The sequence below is a fragment of the Sceloporus occidentalis genome, unplaced genomic scaffold (assembly GCF_023333645.1).
Source record: "Sceloporus occidentalis isolate IW3139 unplaced genomic scaffold, rSceOcc1.0.p SCAF_326, whole genome shotgun sequence".
NCBI classification, from domain to species: Eukaryota; Metazoa; Chordata; class Lepidosauria; order Squamata; family Phrynosomatidae; genus Sceloporus; species Sceloporus occidentalis.
In genome coordinates, this window is record NW_028317306.1 from 590381 (window position 1) to 611569 (window position 21189).

Consider the following 21189-nt stretch of genomic DNA (forward strand, 5'->3'; position numbering starts at 1 on the left):
CTTTTGCCCACAAACAGCCAGGCAAAATCATTCATGTGAGGTATCGCTGTACTCAGGAGATGTTGCTGAACATATATTTTGCAAAACAAATGCAAAAAAATGACTACCACAAAGTTTGACAAAGACTGGTGGTAGATATGGTGCATGGAAAGAGTTAAAACTCATAAACTTGCGTTGATTAAGTCCCTGCCCTTTATACACACCGCCCGTCGCTACTACCGATTGGATGGTTTAGTGAGGTCCTCGGATCGGCCCCGCCGGGGTCGGCGACGGCCCTGGCGGAGCGCTGAGAAGACGATCAAACTTGACTATCTAGAGGAAGTAAAAGTCTTAACAAGGTTTCCGTAGGTGAACCTGCGGAAGGATCATTAACAGGATCGACGCGAGAGACGGATCGGGGGACCCGAGCCGAACCCGATGCCTGCGCTCTGCGAAACGAGAAAAAAAACCAGGGTAGGGGGGAGCGGAGGGCGGGCAGAAGCCGGCGGGCAAAACCGAGGGAGCCCCGCCGGCCAACGACTGCCCCCGACGCCCCCCCACTGCAGCCAGAGGAAAACATGCTTCCCTTGAGCCATGTCCGGGTACCACGCACGGAAGGTTTGGAAGCCCCTCGCCGCCCCCCCGGACCCTTGTCACCTTTCTCTCCCCTTAGTGCCGGGAAGAGGGGCCTGCCTCTCCCGCAAGGCTCTCCTCCGAGAGAGGGTCTCGCGACTCTTAGCGGTGGATCACTCGGCTCGTGCATCGATGAAGAACGCAGCTAGCTGCGAGAATTAGTGTGAATTGCAGGACACATTGATCATCGACACTTCGAACGCACCTTGCGGCCCCGGGTTCCTCCCGGGGCTACGCCTGTCTGAGGGTCGCTCCCGCGTCGAACGCGGCTGGGGCCGTGATTCCCCTTCCCTCCGTCCCCCCAAGGCCAGACCTCCCCGCGCAGGAGTGCGAGGGGACGCGTCAGGCTCGAACCCCAGGCCCTGTCCCGTCCCGGGGAACCTCCGTGCGGTTGTCTGTGGAGACACGGCTACCTGCGGACGCCGGGTCGGGGCTGGCGGCCGGGGGGGAGAGCCCGGCGTCGGACCCTGCGCCCCACCGGCGGCGGGGACCAGCGCGCGGGGCCTCCTTCCGCCCGCTGCCGATGCTGGCGCCCGGTGGTGGTCCCCACCCCCTTTTCCGACTCAGACCTCAGATCAGACGTGGCGACCCGCTGAATTTAAGCATATTACTAAGCGGAGGAAAAGAAACTAACCAGGATTCCCCCAATAACGGCGAGTGACGAGGGAAGAGCCCAGCGCCGAATCCCCGGCCGCGGGAAATGTGGCGTAAGGGAGACCGGACCCCCCTGCCATCGCTCGGGGGCCCAAGTCCTTTTGATTGAGGCCCAGCCCGTGGACGGTGTTAGGCCGGTAGCGGCCCCCGGCACGGCGGGACCCAGTCTCCTCGGAGTCGGGTTGTTTGGGAATGCAGCCCAAAGCGGATGGTAAACTCCATCTAAGGCTAAATACTGGCACGAGACCGATAGTCGACAAGTACCGCAAGGGAAAGTTGAAAAGAACTTTGAAGAGAGAGTTCAAGAGGGCGTGAAGCCATTAAGAGGTAAACGGGTGGGGTCTGTGCGGTCCGCCCGGAGGATTCAACCCGGCGGTGCCCGCGGACGCCGCCACCCTCCCCTCCCGCGTCGCAACCGGCCCCGGGTCGGCTGGGAAGTGCCCTCCCCTCGCTGAACCGTCCCGGCGGGCCGCGAGGCGGGCACGGCTGTCAACCGGGGCGGACTGTCCTGCGCAGCCGAGGCGGGAGGGCCCACGCTTTAACCAGAGGAGCGCCAGGGGTCAGCGGTGATGTCTTGAAACACGACCCGTCTTGAAACACGGACCAAGGAGTCTAACGCGCGCGCGAGTTGGAGGGCTCGCAGCAAAACCCTGTGGCACAATGAAGGTGAGGCTGAGGTGGGACCCCGCCGTCCCGCGCGGTGGGCGCACCACCGGCCCGTCTCGCCGCCACCGTCCGGGAGGTGGAGCGAGAGCCGAAAGATGGTGAACTATGTCTGGGCAGGGCGGAGGTCCGTAGCGGTCCTGAAGTGCAAATCGGTCGTCCGACCTGGTTATAGGGGCGAAAGACTAATCGAACCATCAAGTAGCTGGTTCCCTCCGAAGTTTCCCTCAGGATAGCTGGCGCTCTCTCCGCTCCGCAGTTTTATCCGGTAAAGCGAATTATTAGAGGTCTTGGGGCTGAAACGATCTCAACCTATTCTCAAACTTTAAATGGGTAAGAAGCCCGGCTCGCTGGCCTGGAGCCGGGCATGGAATGCGAGCGCCTAGTGGGCCACTTTTGGTAAGCAGAACTGGCGCTGCGGGATGAACCCCGCAGAAAAACAAAATATTCAGGGATATAATCTTTAATAATGGGGAAATAGCTTATTGATCCAAGGAGAAATCTGACTGCCATTGAGGTCAAGAAGGAATTTTTTCCCTGGTTAGTGCAAAATTGGAAAGAGCCAAACTGGGTTTTTTTGCCTTCTTTTGGATCAACAGCAACAAATTAACAGATATAGGAAAGGCTGAACTTGATGGACGCATGTTTTTTTCATGGTACAGAGTGCCATGTTTCTCCAATTACCAGAGGTACCTGCATTTTGGGAAGGGATTTTGTGTGTGGTGTTTTACTCTCCATCTGGTCTGGACCTACAAGAAAGAGACCTCCATGGCCAGTATTTGCAGCAAGATCTCATATCCAGCTGTTTCAGCCAGAAGTCAGGGAACTGCCTGTGTTAACCATCTTCCCCACAGACTACCAAGATAGCGAGGTGAGCCAAGTGCAAATACGGAGCTGTGCAAAGAAGGGCCTGATCAAGAAAAATGTGCGTTTTGCTGTGACTATTGTATGTAAAATACCCCCTTGTACTGTTTCCCATTAAACTAAGTTAATGATTTTACCCTCAAGAATCTAGACCCGACTGATGTGTCTTGAGGGGAAGGCAGTGGAGGACGATACTCTGACATCGGCCCATACAGCGAGAGGTTCTGCAGTCAGAGTAAAGGAGGAACCCAACTGGAGATCCGTTACAATTTATACAAGGGGTTATTCATTTGTTTTTTTTAATAGCATGTATATGATTTACAGCATATCTTTAATGGTTGTATACAAGTACATTGCTTTGCAGATTATAAATATGAATTTGTCCTGCATATACCAGTTAAATAGGGTATAGTCACCCGTGTGCTCTAGATACAAAAATATTAAACAGTCTGTAATGATTGGTCAGCTGTTAATGTTACAAAGTAATGCATTGGCAATTCAAGTCAGAGTTGCTACTAAAGAAACGTTATGTGACGGATACATTTGAAGAGTTTGATGATGCTTTTCATCATTTCAAAAAAAATCACTTTACTAGGAATATCTGGACTTGCAAATATCAAGCTACTTTAATCAGAATTTTAAATTCACAATATGGACCTTCAAAAATATATTCGTGCAGATGTTAAAATACAACATTAGAAACACTGAGGTCTAGTAAACATGGCCTCTAATGTTTTAGGACAGATAAGTAAACATCCCTGACTCAGTTTATCCTTGAATGCACTCATTATGCCTCTTTGTCCTCCATTTCCAAGAAATCTGTCAGCGTCCCCAGGTCCAGAGGGATAACCAAATATTCCACACCATCTGCACCCTGTAAATTAACAGTATATACATTACCAATTGTTCAGAATTATTTTTGTTAATTAATTTTAAATAGATTTACTACAAAACAGAAGTGTACATACAATGACAAAAAAAACCCAGCATAATCAAAGGATGCCATGGACTCCATTACCCCAAACTTTTTAGCAGTTTTGCTATGGTCAACTCTAATCTCACCTTCTCTTATTTAGTGTACACCCAGGAGCCATTAGCTATTACAAAACACATACAATAACAAACTGGTACAAAAGGAGAAGAGGGCCCTGCACTTGCAAGCTTACAATCTAGTCGGTGGTTGAGGGGGAAGTGAGACAATAGGTGGTCAAAAACAAAATAGAAAATCCAGTACAATGATACACACAATGCAGATTTAAAATTAACACTCATCATCACTTCTTGTGTTAGGAGACACCTAATATGCCTAAATTGTTAATCAATTTGAGAAATTGCAGGCCATATACAAAAGATGTCTATTTCTGTCTAGAAACTAGACATACCTCACAACATTCCAAAATGTGAAAGTGGGGCATCATAGGAAGTGCAGTAAAGCTGTAGATGTTAGCCGTGAACTACAATTCCCATGATTCTCAGCCAGCCAGGTGTCCTCCATGATGCTGGGTGAGCAACACTGGAAGAGTAGTCCACAGCAGAAGAGATTTTTTTTTTTTTTATAATTAAAAAGCATCCCAGGATCCTACCTTTCAGGCCTGGGGGGGCTCATCTGGTGCCTGTGGGGGCACCATCCTGATCGGCTCAAGGTACAAGATGCCGATTGGCTCAAAGCAGAACACTGCTGATTGGTTGGCAGAATTTTGCACTCGGTTTCAGCAATCTGTCACTGTCAGAAGTGGATAGCAAAGCGGGACAGAGGTAGGGATAGGCTGGACAGCGGGACAGAGTCCTAAAATTGGGACTGTCCTGCCCAAATTGGGACAGTTGGGGGGTCATAACTAGAGGTTTTAAAATTTTGATATCCTGTTTGTAGAGCACTGATAGTAGTCTTCAAAACTGCCCAATAAAGTACATCTTAATATATTTCTTTTGTGTATCATTAAATAAGCTTCGATAGCAATTGAAGGTCTCTTTCTTCGATGTTGAGGCAATGGAGCTCACATTTCTAATCACAAGGGGATTAGTAAAATATATATATATTAAAAAAAAAAATTGCGAGGACTGTATCTTCCAAAAAAATCCTGGAATGGAAAGTGTTAAAATACTAGCATTTAAAAAGGCTATGGGGTGTCTAGTTTAAAAAAAAAATGCATAGTTTGATGGGGTAAATTGAGTAGGACATGGATACAGACTGGCCAGATGTAAAAATTAAAGAAAACAAAATGCACACCTCTGAAATGTGGCCATTTATCCCACAAACCAGACTAACCTATGCTTGGGTGGTATCAGTTGTTGCTCAACATACCGTATTTGCTCGATTATAAGACGACCCTCCAAATCTTAATATTAATTTAGGAAAAAAAGAAAAAGCCTGAATATAAGACGAGCCTATAGGAAAAAAGTTTTACCAGTAAATGTTAATTCATTTAACCCCTTCGTGACAAAGGCTGATTCTATTTTTTGTACCCTTCGTGACAATGGCTGTTTCATCGTTTCTGCGGTGTTTCTGTTTAGCTGTAATTTTCTCTTAACCCATTTACTGAACCCACACAAGTTATATATTGTTTTTTTCAGGACAAGAAGGGCTTTCTTCAGACACCATAATTTTTTCCATATGATGTAATTTCCTATAATAAAAATAATAAAATATGAAGAAAAAAAACACATTTTCTCACTTTTATTTGAAAAATCTTTTATTCATCATAAAAAACTGCTGAAAAAACCCGCTAAATAGATTCTATTATTTGTCCCGAGTTTAAAAATACCCAATGTTTTTATGTTTTTTTGCTTTCTTCTACACGTTATGGGGCAATAAGTACAAGTAGCGTTTTGCTAATTCAAAACCATTTTTCTCTGAATCTGGTAATTTTGTCTCCATGTGGTATTTGGGGCATCTTTGAAGCCAGCAAATTTACCCCACCAAACCATATATTTTTGAAAACTAGACACCCCAGGGTATTTTAGATGCTGATAGTTTAACCCTTTCCATGCACTAATCCTACCACCAACCCTTGTCAAGGTTTGCGATAGTAATTGTTTTTGGTGTTTTTTTCACACACTTTGTACTTCAGGTGTGAAATTACAGCTCCTGGTATATGTCACTGTCCCACAACACCCCGATATGTGTTCAGCAACATCTCCTGAGTACATTGATACCCCACATGCATGGGTTTGTCAGATTGTTTGGGGGCAAAAGGGCCACATTTGGAACATGAGCAATTCAGTTTTTCAACTAGGAAGTTTTACATCTGGGTAAAGAAAAATGCTTGTAGCCAACTATCAGTAGGGACAGGTTACAAGAAAGCCTGGCCTATCTCCAAGAAGCACCTTAAGCGGTCCCTCATGCCACGGAATGGACACAAGGTTCACTTGACAGTGCAAATAAAAACGCTTAAAAAATGGTGGAGCAAATAAAAGCTAAAAAACAGTAAATGTAAAAAAAAATGTAAAAAAAAAATACAAAAATGGAGCAGGAACAAAAAAAAAATTAAAAATGGGAAACTGTGTGATACAACTTGAAGCAGTCACCGACACAGAGTGCAGGTTTTCCAGGGCAATCTGGACAGTAAAATGTGGTGTCCTTTCTTTGCCCCCTGCTGTAGCATACCTTGCATCTCTTTTGGGGATTCTGCTTCTTTGCTGTAGGGGGGATTTTAAAAATAAAATGGGTAGCCCCAATTCTGCTGGGTCCCATCACCACTTGGGGACCAGGTGCATCACGGTACAAGATACTTGAAATTACTTAGAGCTGAAACTGCAAAAAAGACAGTTTCAGCCCAGTGTCTGCTTTTTTGTGCAACAAAAAAGCGTTATAGGTTGCAATTTACATTAGGTAAATTGCAACCTTCTTGTACCAGGCCTTTGTCTTCCTCATAATGAGGTAGGGCTGTAGGAGTTGATCTGACAGATCAACTCCACCCATGTTCTTATTATAGGCCCTGATGCACACTGGCTTTCTAGTGACCCCAGCTCTGCCACGGACAGAAACCTCCACGGTTCTCTCATCGTGGATGGTGGTCAGCATGCACACCTTTTCTGTCCCTGAACTTCAATGCCAAAAGCTCCTCTTGACGTAGAGCTGAGGTTTCCCCCTTTCCTAGCTGGGTTCGTGCCAGGTGTTGTGGGAAACCCAAGCGGTTCTTTTTTATAGTACCGCAAGCTACTGTATCGAAACAATACAGCAGCTTGAACAAAGGGACGCTTGTATAGAAGTTATCTACATACAAGTGGTAGCCTTTGTTCATAAGGGGGAATATTAGGTCCCAAACAATCTTGGCACTGGTGCCCAGATGTTCTGGGCAACCTGGAGGGTCAAGGTAGCTATCCTTACCCTCGTATACACGGAAGGCATGAGTACACCCTGTCTCGCTCTCGCAGAGCTTATACACCTTCACTCCATACCTAGAGCGCTTGGAAGGAATATACTGCTTGATTCCCAGCCTTCCTTTATATTTCATCAGGGATTCATCCACGCAGATATTCTTCCCAGGTGTATAAACCTCTGGAAACCTGGCAGCGAGATGGCTAATCAGGGGGCGGATTTTGTAGAGCCTATCAAACTGGGGTTGCTTCTTAGGGGGGCACAGGCTGTTATTAAAATGCATGAAATGAAGAATCATTTCATACCTTTGCCTAGTTATAGTCTGGGCATAAATGGGGGTACTAAGGATGGGGCTGGTGCTCCAGTAGGAGCGGATGGAGGGCTTTTTTATAATGCCCATTAACATTGTGAGTGCCCAGAATTTAAGAAATTCTGGCACATCAATGGGAGTCCATGGCTGTTTTGCCCAAAAAGAATTAGGGCTAGCAGCACGGTGCTGCTGGGCATAAAGGTTAGTTTGTGTGACAATGTCTCCCAAGACATCATCTCCCAAAAAAACCTGCACAAATTGCAGTGGAGTGAATCCTATAACATCAATATTGATGCCAGGAATTCCAGAAAAAGGAGGGATAGCTGGCTTGTACTTATTAGGCGCTACCCATGCCTCTGGTGCACTGCCACGACTACGTGTGGCAGGCCTCCTAACAGCCACAGATACATCACTAGATGTATCTGTGAACTGACCAACGTCAAAATCTGACGCTGTATAAGTGGTCTCAGAATATGTGGCCAAAACGGCATACGCCTCCTCAGCCGTATACCTGCGCTGCATGGTTACAATTGCAGCAAAAATAGTGGGGAAGGAAAGGGTTAATGGCTCTAATAAAAATAAAAAAATGTAAAAAAAAACCTAAAAAAAGCAAAAAAGAAAAAAAAAATGTAAAAAAAAAAGAACCCCAAAAACAATTGCCACTATGCAAGATCACTGTTTATGCAGTGATCAATGGCAATGAAGGGGTTAATATTGAATGGGTTGCTCTTATAAGAGCCTTTAGATCAATATATATATATTATTTTATTCAGAATACCTGTCACACACCGATCTGTCTCTCTCCCTCACTAGAAGCAAGTGATGGAGGGAGGCAGATCCAATACTGGTCAAAGGCAATGTTTAGAAAACATTGCCTTTGATTTATCAAATCATGATCACTTATGAGTGATCTGACCACTAGGGGTGTTATTCACTGGATGTCCATGACATCCAGCAACACCCCCCCCCGATGATGACAGCAGGCTCCGCCCCCCGGCTGCGTGCGCAGACAACCTCCGCTGCTGGCCGGAACATCCGCCGGGCTTCTATGACAGAGCAATGGCGTGACATGACCTTCCGGTGCTCAGTCATAGAAGCCCCGGCAGAAGTACCGGCCAGCAGCTGCATAGGTTTTCTGCACGCATCGGGCAGACCGTCACCGATTGCCCCCAGGGAATCTGAAGCACAGGGGGACAAGCCTAGGGATGCATAGACAAGTCGGGGGGTAAGCATGGCATATGGGGGGGTATAAGGCATATCAGGGGGGCAGAGTGGCAAATAGGGTTAAAAGGCATATCAGGGAGGCAGAGTGGCATATAGGGGGTTAAAAAGGCATATCAGGGAGGCAGAGTGGCATATAGGGGGTTAAAAGGCATATAAGGGGGGGGCATTTTTCTCCATCATAATTTTTATTAAATATGAAAAAATTGTTTACATGTGAATTAATATTTGCTAGTAAAACTTTTTTCTTATAGGGTAGTCTTATATTCAGGTTTTTCCTTTTATTTCCTAAATTAATATTCATATTTTGGGGGGTCGTCTTATAATCAGGGTAGTCTTATAACCGAGCAAATACAGTAATTTTCAAATTTTCTGCTGCCTTGGTTTAGATGATTTGCATATACTCCAGAAAGTTATGAAGAGTGATCAGATGAATTACAATCAATTGCAAAGTCCCTCTTTGCCATGAAAATGAACTTAATCCCCTCAAAAAATTTTCACTGCTTTTCAGCCCTGCCCCAAAATGAACAGCTGACATCATGTCAGTGATTCTCTCGTTAACACAGGTGAGCTGATTGAGTTAGAACAACAGACTGGAAGCTTTAACCCCTTAACCCCTTCAATCCCAGGGGTTTTTGGTACCTCAAAGCCCAGAGCAATTTTGCCATTTTTGGGGTATGTCGGTTTAGCGATTATTATCCTTTCCTGTGAATAGTGTACCCATATAAACTATATATTGTTTTTTCAAGGAGAGATAGCGCTTTCGTTTGATACCATAGTTGGATGATTAGCTGAAAATTTAGAATGAGAAATTTAGTAAAAACTAGCGAAGATTAGAAAAATAAACTAATTTTTTTTTACATTTTCCCTCTGAATCCTCACAAAATTAGGTAAAGTGATGGAAAATCCCCTCCAAATTTATTAATTCAGGTGTCCTGATTTCAGAAATACCCAATTTATATAGATTTTCCAGACTTTCCCAGCACCAGGGAGCATACTATAAAGTGTACAATTTTGTATAATTTTTATGCCTATGGCTTAACGGGTTTGGGGGTTGTGAACGGGGGCAGAAGGGTTATACTGGCTAGATGTTATGCTAGGGCAATGGGAAGTAAGTTTTTTTAATAATTTTTTTATTATCTTTTTTTATATATTTTTTTTAATTTTAATTTTTTTACATTTTTTTTTTATTTTTTATATATTATTTTTACACATAAATGGTTAGAGGTCCTCCTAGGGACCTCCTGAACATGCCAGTGATGTCACAATGACATCACAGCTCACATTATAATTTTTTTTTGTATTATATATATTATTATTTTAATGATTTATTTAATATTATTTTTTAAATGAACTTTTTTTTTTTCTGCTTTTCTCTTTCAGGACGGGAGGGGGAGTGAGAGAGATGGTTTCTCACTCCCCTCCCCACGATCCCCCTGCACTGATCACACTGTGATCTCTATGCAGGTCCTCACAGACCTGCATAGAGATCGCAGCGTCTCTGTGCCTCATCGGAGGGATATCCTGTCCTCCGATGACCTTCCGGGTTACGTCAGCAGTGACGTAACCCGGAAGGGAATGCCCGATCGCGCGTTTGCAACTGTGCGATCGGGCACTTTCAACTGTAACAGCTTACCGGCTTTCATGCTGGAAGCTGTTACGGGAGATCGGCCAGCAGAAAGCCGGCGATGCCGGCTTCTGCTGCCAGGGGGGAGTCCAGGCTGTCACGAAGGGCTGGACGTACCGGGGCGTCCATAGGGGTTTCTTTGTGGGCGTTTTTTGGACGTCCCGGTACGTCTATAGGGGAATGAAGGGGTTAAGGACAATAGGGGTTATTACTCGTAGTATATTGTGGGACAATGGCTCTTTTAACATTTTTCAGTGTTGCTGTTTAGCTGTGATTTTCTTCTTTCTCATTTCATGCTCCCACACATATTATATATTGTTTTTTTCAGGACAAACAGGGCTTTCTTTAGATAAAATATGGGTATTTCTTGTTAAAAAATTACTTTTCTCACTTTTTGAACCAAAAACTTTTACTCATCTACAAAACCTAATGAATAAAAGTGCTAAAAAGATTCTACTATTTGTTTTTGCTTTTTTTCTGCACGTTATGGGGCAATAAGTACAGGTAGCGGTTTGCTATTTCAAAACCATTTTTTCCAAATCTGGTAATTCTTCCCCCCATGTGCCATTTCGGGTATCTTTGAAGCCGGCTAATGCTATTTACCCCATCAAATCCCCCCCCCAAGGTATTTGAAATGCTGATATTTTAACCCTGTCCATGCACTGATTTTACCACCAGCCTTTGTGAAACTTTTTTTTTTTCACACACGTTGTACTTCAGGTATGAATTTATCGCTCCTGGTATATGTCCGTGTCAAACAACACCCCAATATGTGTTCAGTAACATCTCCTGAGTGCAGTGATACCCCCCATGCATAGGTTTGTTGGGTTATTTGGGAGGTAAAAGGCCGCCTTTGGGAGGTGTGTATTTTTTTGCCATTTAGACATCTGATCCTACTGCCCCCATGTCCCATATTTGGGACATCTTTGAACCCGGCCAATTCAATTTACCCCATCAAATCATACATTTTTTAATACTAGACACCCTATGGGCATTTGCCAATATTTTAACTCTTTCCATGCGGGAATTATTGTGAAGAGAAAGAATTGTAGGATTTTTTTGGTGACAATGGGGATTTTTACATGTTACCATAATTTTTTTTTTTAACTTATCTCACTGATTAGTGAGCTGGGCTCCATTGACCTTGCATGGTTGGATGCATCGCTCGAGAGTTCTCAAGAGGGTCTGGATAGACCCTCTGTGAACTCAAATCTATTGTTAATGCCATCTTGTGAATGACGGCAACATCATTTACAGGGTGGCACTTGTGGTTGCTCTTCGGAGCAATCAAAAGGCTATCGGGGTAGGGGGTAGTGCTACTGTGTGTGTTAGCCTTCGTAGGCTTCATCACAGCATTAAACCCTCCATTTTCCTATCAAAGAAGCATTTTCTTGTGATTATTCGAGCTACGTGGATTTAAGTTATTAACCCCTAGACGAAGGTGTGTTGGCACCTGGAATCCCCTTTTCCCAAATATATCCCATTTCCGACACTTACTTCCTGTAAACCTAACTTTTTAGCCACTAGCCTAATACAAAAACCATGACTCACTCATAAAGTTCCTTGCTAACTAAACTAATGACTTCCTTGCAAACCGATTGCTTATATGAGGGGGCAACATTTGGCTGCATTTAACACTTTGGGAGTTTTTTCACTATACCATGAGATTAGCAGGAGCTGTGAAAACTGTACAGGATGGTGTAATAGTAGGTAAAAATTGTACCTTTTTTGCACGGATTAATTTGTGGTCTCTGAATTCAGTTAGTTGAGCCCTGAGTGTCAGGTCGCTGTTAACAAGAAATGCTTCTCGGCACAGTTGATAAAAGTCCTGAAACGAAAGACCTGCAGGAAAAATATAAGCGCACACACATGACGATTGTAATAACTTAAAAGAGCACCCCCTGTTCAATTTCGTATTAAATGCATATTGGAGTTTGTTTTGCATGGGCGTCCACGTCTTTTACTACATGCAAATCGGTGGTTCCTGGTTTCAGTAGATGCACCCAGTGAGAAGTAAAATCAGTAAAAATGACAGCTGTGTCATTCTCTAACAACCAATGAAAGGATACATGTTTCAAATTACATGCAATAAAATGCATTGGAGTCCATGTAAAATATATGTCAACATGTATGCAAAAGAAAAAGAAAACCAGACAAAACAAATTTTAGACTGATTTTTTTTTGTGACACAGGACTCAAACCTGACCCAGTTAAGATTCCGAATGACATGTGTATCTAATTAACTGTAACCCTTTATTGCAACTTCTAACAATTATAGAACCACGATAAATATCAGTTGTGACATAGAACATACCTTATTGTTCCAATTACAGGCTGCATTTTTTCCCTAGGGGTAAAGCCTATTATTGAGGTTTAGATGTTCCCCTACCTTATCCGCAGATGGTTCTGTGCCCCTGTCTATTTTCATGTGACTCAACATCTTCTCTTATATCTTCTTGTACTATCTCCTTAGCTTCTTCTGACTTCCGCTTGTTCTCATCGTCAATCTTGACTCCCAGAATATTGCAGGCATATTTGCAGAGGTGCAAACACGTGCCTCTTGCCCTGTGAATCTGTCTGTAATATTGGGGCTTCTGTAAGGACACTGGGTGCCGGATAAGGTAGGAGTCTCGATGCAGGGGCAGGTTCAGATTAAGAGCATGGCTGATGATGTATTCAGATGCAGACCAAGATAGAAGATACACTGTGTGCACAATTATTAGGCAAGTTGTGTTTCTGAGGATTAATTTTATTATTGAACAACTACAGTGCTCTCCGCCAATCCAAAATGTTAAGAAATGGCTTTCTTAGAATATCTATGTTAGCACAATTATTGGGCAACTATTAGTGTGCAGAATTATTATGCAACTTAATGAAAAAAGATAATTTTCTCATTTTACGTGTTTATTTTATCTATTAAAGTGAGAATACTAAACAAAACACCTAAAAATTTACAAATAAACATTTGTGACATTTACAAAAATAAATCAGTGACCAATATAGCCACCCTTCTTTTCAGTAACAGTCCATGTAATAAGCATGCCATTCATGGAGTCTGTCAGTTTCTTGATCTGTTGAAGATCAAGTTTTTGTGCAGCAGCAACCACAGTCTCCCAGACACTGTTCGAGAGGTGTACTGTTTTCCTTCAGTGTAAATCTGCCGTTTAAGAAGGGCCCACAAGTTCTCAACAGGGTTTAGGTCAGATGAAGAAAGGGGCCATGTCATTTTTTTTTTTATCTTTAAGGTGTTTACTGGTTAGCCACACAGTGGAGTACGTCAATGCATGTGATGGAGCATTGTCCTGCATAAAAATCATGGTCTTGAAAGATGCAGACTTTTCCCTGTACCGCTGTCTAAACACTGGTAGTAGGTTTGGGAGTTGAGTTTGCAATCACACTCCTATCACACCTAGGCAACCAGTACATGCTAGAACCTGGGCATGATAGAAGTGTGATTGCTGTTAATCATATATATATATATATATATATATATATATATATATATATATATATATATATATATATATATATATATATATATATATATATATAAAAGCATTTTTTGTTTTTGTTTTTAAAGGAAGGGGGGTCATTTTCGGGCCAAGTGAATGCTGAATTTTCGGTTTCGGTCCAGAATTTTCATTTTGGTGCATCCCTATATACTAAGCCAGACACTGAAGTGGTAGGCCTACACCACATCAATGTTTGGCTTAGTATATAGTGATAGGGGTTATGCTGCATTATTGTCAATGTCTGGCTCAATGTATAGTAATAGTTGTTATGCTGTACCCCCGTCAATGTCTGCCTCAGTATATAGTGATAGGTGTTATGCTGTACCACTGTCAATGTCTGCTTCAGTATATAGTGATAGGTGTTATGCTGTACCACTGTCAATGTCTGCTTCAGTATATGATTATAACAGTAATCCTATACCATCGCCAATGTTTGCCTCAGTATATAATAACAGTTATGCTGCACCACCATCAATGTTTGCCTCAGTATATAATGATAGCAGTTATGCTGTAACATCGTCAATGTCTGCCTCAGTATATAGTGATAGGTGTTATGCTGTACCACCGTCAATGTCTGCCTTAATATATAATGATAACAGTTATACTGTACACCTGTCAATGTTTGCCTAACGATAGAAGCTATGCAGTTTTAAAGTGCGTGTGTGTGGGGGGGTGCCACATACAGGATCCGCCCCAGGTGCCAAATACTCTAGGTACGCCCCTGATCTGGACTCTCATCTCATCAGTCCATAAAACCTTTGTCTTCAGATATTTCTTTGCCCAGTCTTGATGTTTCAACTAATTTGTTTTGTTCAGTGGTGGCTGGGTTTCAGCCCTCCGTACCGTGGCCATGTCTCTGAGCACTGAATACCATGTACTTCTGGGCACTCCAGGTAGGTTGCAGTTCTGGAATATGACAGCACTGGAGGATGATGGGTTCCTGGTAGATCCATGTTTGATTCTTCCCAAATATCTGGCAGTTCATTTGCATCTTTTCTTACGACCCTGTTGACTATTTGCAACAAAATGTTTGGTGGTTTTGTGATCACGCCTCAATATCTGCATCCCTCTGAGAGACTTTTTAAAATGTTTGACCTTTCAGAGTCAGCTAAATCTTTTCCAGCCTAATAATTATGCACACCTTGACATAGGGTGTTCGTCTGCTTAGGCTGCACTCACCCTCATTACACAAATACACATCACCTCAAGTTTATACAGCTTGGAGAATATGCATTTGCCTAATAATTGTGCACACAGTATAGAAGAAAAAGATAGAAGATGAAAAGTACAGATGCAGAAGCCGAAGTGGTTGGCAGAAGGGGTCTTGCAGAGAAGACAGAGAATGTTTAGTGAGCATAAGAGAGAGTGAACAAGAATGAGAGTGTGAGTGAATGTGAGCCAACCTATTTTGAAACTTTGACGGGAAATAAGAACCATTTGGGTCATTTAGTTTGCCCGACCTCTGAATACTTTCCTTAGTCCCTGGCCTTATCTTATATCTAGCTTAGCCTTATGCCTAAACCATTGTCAGATGCCCATCCGTCGCGCCGGTTAATTTAGGGGCAGTTATGGTTGATGGTGTGTTTAGGGTTAATTTAGGGGCAGTTATGGTTGATGGGGTGTTTAGAGTTAATTTAGAGGCAGTTATGGTTGATGGGGTGTTTAGGGTTAATTTAATGCTGAGGACTGATAATTTAATAAACTTAACTTAAGGTGCAGTTAGAGGTAAAGGGGGGCAAACTAAGGGGGATCTAAATCCTGGGGGCAGTAAAGATTAATCCTGTATTTATATTGTGTCAGTGTGCTGTGAACGAGTCTGTAAATCTATGAGGGCACTATGGCATATCTGGGGAGGAGGGAGTAGCATATCTGGGGGTATAAGGTATACTGGGGTGTAAGGCATATCAGGGGGCACAGTGGCATATCAGGGGGTATTAGGCATATAGGGTATATAAGGCATATGTGGGGAGGGCATATCTGGGAGGTAGTGTGGCAAGCCTGGGCTCAGATGTGCATATCTGGGGGGGGGGCAGGTTGGGAAATGAAAACAAGAAATGCATTTTTATCAAAGTTTTTTTTTATTCTGCCGTTTGTTTTTAACATCCAGTTATTTGAAATAAATGAAAAATGTACATTTATTTTTTTATCTGATTAATCGAAAAAATAATCGGCCAACTAACATTACGAAAATAATCGTTAGTTGCACCTAATTTCTTCTTTTAAAGAAACTCTCCTACAGACAAAAATTCTGAGCTTCCTGCTTCATCTGATTCGTGGGGGGTCTAACCTCATTTTTGTGACTTCCTATGAATCGACAAGTTTACCCAGTGTTTCCATGCAGGTTTTCCTTAGGTCAACCTGTTAGGGTTATATGATAAACAAATAAGCATTGTAGACTTACATAATAATTAAATAAAGTACCTGAAAATGAAGGATTGTCCTTATTGGCCAACTGATATTCTGCCAGCAACCGAAAAATACCTCTAAAAATGAGAAAGAAACCAGGTGTAGGCTTGGTAAATTGATATATATGCCAGTAACAACACAGACTGAATAAGTTAGCCGGTATAGGCTCCAATATACACTTAAGAAAATAAAAAAAAAGTAGCATTTACCTAGCATTTGGAGTAAGGCTGCGGAGTACATGAGTGAGAGAACTAAGAGCCAATGCCCCAGAATGTTTCACCAGCAAGGAATTCTCATATGAAGTCTCCTCAGCGTAGGAACTATATGTGGTTGTCTCATACCATAACCAGTTATATAGACTCTGCTTTGACTGATCCCACACTGGTAAGAGAGACAATGAAAACCATTGATTCTAAAAGCACTCATGCTAGTGTTTTAAGTATGCTACAGACAGAATATAATATAGGAAACAATCTTACAAACCATACAGAGATTTGAAATAATCTTCATTAATTAATTAGCGACTTTTGTAATTCTGGCCAGTCTATAATCATGAAGATCGATCACACTTTTTTTTTTATTTATTTAAATTATTTTAGTAGAAAACAAATTATTCGATTGAATCAATTACAAACGAATATACACTTACAAACATAAATACAAACATAATAAACAAATTTAAAATTCCCATTGGTTCACAGACTATTGATCTGATGGTCTTGATCTTATATTTCCTGCATCACCATCCAGCATCTTGATAATATTAATTTCTAGATAATCATGCTTTGAGACTCTATGTCGTCCTATTGGTAATCTAATTTGCCCTGTTGTAATTGTTGTATCCAAAAGCTCCAAAAAAGATATTTTTCTTTAATAAAAATTGGTTGAGTTACAATTCCCTTCCCCATTTGACATTGATAGATTCATTTGTGATTTAACTTTAGTCCAAATAATCCCTTCAGATTTTTTCCAGTTTCTTGCCACGTCTATTTTTTATAGCTGTTAATAAATGGAGAAGGAACCTTAAATCATTTTTATTTGTATTAGGGAGGTTTAAACAGAGCTTGATTCGGAGTCCGTCTCCATTCTTGCCGAAAAATCATTTGCAGGCGGGATGAAATATATTCCCAAAATGTTTTAACAAAAATACAACTCCACCAGATGTGTAGTTCACCCTCCTTTGGTGCTCCACATCTCCAGCAGATAGGTATAGCATTACGATACATTTTAGCTAGTATTGATGGAACCCTATACCATCTGTTAATTAGTTTAAACTGTAACTCATTAAGATTTAAGCAGTGAATATATTTAGTTGTAAGCTTCAGAGCATAATTCTAATCTTTTAGTTCTATTATACAGTTTAAATCTCTTTCCCATTTCTTTAGGGCTGGGGGAGGAACAATTTTTTATAGGAGTTAATTAGGCCCAAAGATTTTGTGATCATTCTACTATGGTCATTGGCTTTTAGTATTTTTGTAAGGAGAGCAATGGAGCTATTTTTACTATCTAAACAAATAGTTTTAGTTAAGAAGCTTTTAATCCGTAAGTATTTAAAAAATTCTCCCGGAGATAGAAAATATTGTGTTTGTAAAGTAGAAAAACTTTCAATAACATGTCCTTCATATAGGTCCGCAATCTTGAATATACCCACTTCCTTCCATGATATTAAATTTAGATCTTCAATTAAATTTTCAATTATGTTCTCGAATACGCTTTATGGGATTTAGAGAAACAGGTGTAGTCCCTGTCCATGGGATGAATGGTTCGCCAGATGTCATAAAGGGAGTGGGATTGTATCAGTGCTTGAAATCTTTTACCTTGCGAGATCACATTTTTGTCTTTCATTGTAACTTTCTGGGTCATTTTATCGAGGCTAGGATCCAGTATACAATTAAAATCGCCCAGAAAATATAAGGGGTCCCTGTTTAATTTTCATTACTTTTTGAAAGAGAGACATAAGAAAGGGCACCTGAGATCTATTTGGCGCGTACACATTAACCAATGTCATTATTTTTTTATTTATTTCAGTTATCATTATGATATATCTACCATCCGGATCTAGCTCTAATAATTTTATATTAATATCTATCCCTTTAGAAAAAAATGATTGCTACTTCCCCTTTTTTTTTTGTTTTCAATGAAGCCTCAATTATAGTAGGGAATCTCTGCGTTTTCATGTTTATTTTATCACTTAATCTCCAATGTGTCTCTTGAATACAGCATATTTTTATCTTTTCACTCCATAATCGGTTTAAAAGTATTGATCGTTTTTGAGGGGAATTTAATTCTTGAGAGTTAATCGTGGCAAATCTGAGCATTATATTCAAATTGATTAATTTTTTATTAATATCCTGGTGATGCCTTGTAGTCAACCGTTTACCAGAGGGGAATATATACTAACATATACAACATTTAGGACAATCAATGGTATACGACCCCCATTTAAAGAGGGGTACATACTTCCGCATGCGTTTTTCACTACAAGCACAAGAGAGAGAGAAACACAGGCGAATGTTTGCAATCAGATGGCTGTCGGAGCATTTGGGGTACATACCTCATTTACCTCATAACAGAGAAACGAATGAAAGAAAAAAAAAAAGGGAAAAGTACATTAACATCCGTCAACGGTAAACATTGTTCCTTTATAATACCTATGCAAAAACAGCGATATTGAGATAAATAATTATTAATTATATTTAAATCATTTTGATATACCATATTGGCTTGGATATAGGCCGCCACCGTTTATAGGCCGCACCCTAAAAGTTTGGTGCTTTTTTAAAGAATTTTTTTTTTTAATAGACATGCTGCCACTCTCTCTCCCCCCCCCCGAGATATGCTGTCACTCTCTCCCCCCCCGAGATATGCTGCCACTGTCCCCCCCGAGATATGCTGCCACTGTCCCCCCCCCCCCGAGATATGCTGCCACTGTCCTCCTCCTCCTCCTCCTCCCCCCCGAGATATGCTGCCACTGTCCTCCTCCTCCTCCCCCCCGAGATATGCTGCCACTCTGCCCCCCCCCCCCGACTTACCAGAGCAGACTCCCGGGTGTCTTGCGGGGCCGGCGGGGGACATCTACGCAATACGCATATACAACTTCCGGTGCCGGGACTCAGCAGATGTGCCGGCACCGGAAGTTGTATACGCGTATTGTGTAGGTGTCCCCCGCCGGCCCTGCAAGACACCCGGGAGTCTGCTCTTGTAAGTCTTGGGGGCAGAGATAAAACGCATCGTGCGGATGTTCACCGGCTGTGGAGATGCGCGTAAACAACCTCCGCTGCCGGCACGTCTGCATGATGTGCTTTAAACACATCGTGCAGACGTGCCGGCAGTGGAGGCTGTTTACACGGATCGCTGCCGCCGGTGAACGTGTGGACCATGCGCTTAGACAATCTCCCGTGCCAGCACTCCCCCCCGTGGGAAGTGCTGGCAGGGGAAGCCGTCTGAGCGTATCAGAGAGTAGGATAGGATGCAGGTCCCCTGCACCGCTGCGGGGGAACTGTATCCTAACCCTGCTGCCTGCCCGGCGCCCGGAACTGCATGTCCCGGGCGTCGGGCGCTAGACCCCGAACATAGGCCGCACCCCCACTTTAAAGACTTAAAGTGGGGGGAAAAAGTGCGGCCTATATTTGAGCCAATACGGTATATGTCTTTTCAATGATGCTCTCATTCAGTTACTATTACATCAATCAGCAGTAAAGAGTGTAAAATAAATAAATAAAGGGAATACATTATCATCAGTCAGCAGTGAACAGAATTCATTTATAATACCTATCCCATAACCTAAAAGATACTCATTTGATATAAGTGTTATAATTGATTATATGTAAACCCTTTCAATGTATATGTCTATTCAGTGATTATATTAGTTAAATTAGTAATACATCGATCGATCACACATTTTAATATTATACTTGGCAGAATACATTTTTTGTACCCTTCGTGACATTAACATTTCTGTAGTGCTCATGTTTAGCTGTTAGTTTCTTCTCTCTCATTTACTGAACCCACACGAGTTTATATATTTTATAGTTTTATATACCGTATTTGCTCGATTATAAGACGAGGTTTTTTTCAGAGCAAATGAGGTGGAGTTGGCAGTGGGGGTTTGTCTGCGTCCGTCGCGCATACCTTCCCCGGCTGTCAGAGATCAGAGTTCCCCATACCGGTGCCGTGGAAGGTATGCGCGACTGACGCAGACAAACCCCCGCTGCCAACTCCACCTCCTTCCGGCTGCAGCGGAAGGAGACGTCAACCCGCTGCCCGGGCAATACAGCAGGAAATTGGAAGCACCGGTAAGTGTGTGTGTGTGTGTTAAATGGGGGCATAGGGCATTTCTGGAATGCCTTATACCCCTATATGTCACTCTGGCACTTAGGGGGTTAAAAGGCATATTATGGGGCAGAGTGGCATATAGGGAGGTATAAGGCATTTCAGGAGGCAGAGTGGCGTTAAGGGGGCATTTAATAGAGCACTCTGCCTCCTGAAATGCCTTATACCTCCCTATATGCCACTCTGCCCCATAATATGCCTTTTAACCCCCTAAATGCCAGAGTGGCATATAGGGGTATAAGGCATTTCTGGAGGCAGAGTGGCACATAGGGGGTCAAAAGGCATACCATGGGGCACAGTGGCATATAGAGAGTTAAAAGGCATATCATGGACCACAGTGCCATATTGGTGTGGCAAGCCTAGGGGCAGATGTGCGTAACTGGGGGACAGGTTGGAAAATACAAGGAAATAAAAACAAAAAAAATATTTTTCTCAATCATAGCTTTTATTTAAAAAAATAGTTTACATGAATTAACATTTACTGGTAAAACTTTTTTCCTTTAGGGTCGTCTTATATTCAGGCTTTTTCTTTTTTTCCTAAGTTAATATTCAGATTTTGGGGGGTCGTCTTATAATCAGGGTCGTCTTATAATCGAGCAGATACGGTACATTGTTTTTTTCAGGACAAGTTTTTCTTTAGATGTCATTATTTTGATTGTATCATGATTTA

The 21189-nt window shown here is 42.4% G+C and overlaps 1 protein-coding gene and 1 non-coding gene across 2 annotated transcripts in view; one reads left to right on the forward strand and one right to left on the reverse strand.

Moving 5' to 3' along the window:
- Positions 1 to 709: 709 nt before the first annotated feature.
- LOC149274544 (5.8S ribosomal RNA) lies at positions 710 to 863 on the forward strand. The gene has a single exon (XR_016279425.1). It is a non-coding gene; the product is annotated as a 5.8S ribosomal RNA (ribosomal RNA).
- A 2717-nt stretch (positions 864 to 3580) lies between these two features.
- LOC149274545 (origin recognition complex subunit 2-like) overlaps positions 3581 to 21189 on the reverse strand; it is a 36721-nt gene continuing 19112 nt past the window's right edge. Inside the window, exons 4-7 of the mRNA XM_089505362.1 lie at positions 16397 to 16568; positions 16203 to 16264; positions 11993 to 12111; positions 3581 to 3667 (exon numbers count right to left, since the gene is read on the reverse strand). Of these exons, the coding sequence (XP_089361488.1) occupies positions 3581 to 3667; positions 11993 to 12111; positions 16203 to 16264; positions 16397 to 16568 (440 nt within the window). The remainder of the gene's footprint in view (positions 3668 to 11992; positions 12112 to 16202; positions 16265 to 16396; positions 16569 to 21189) is intronic.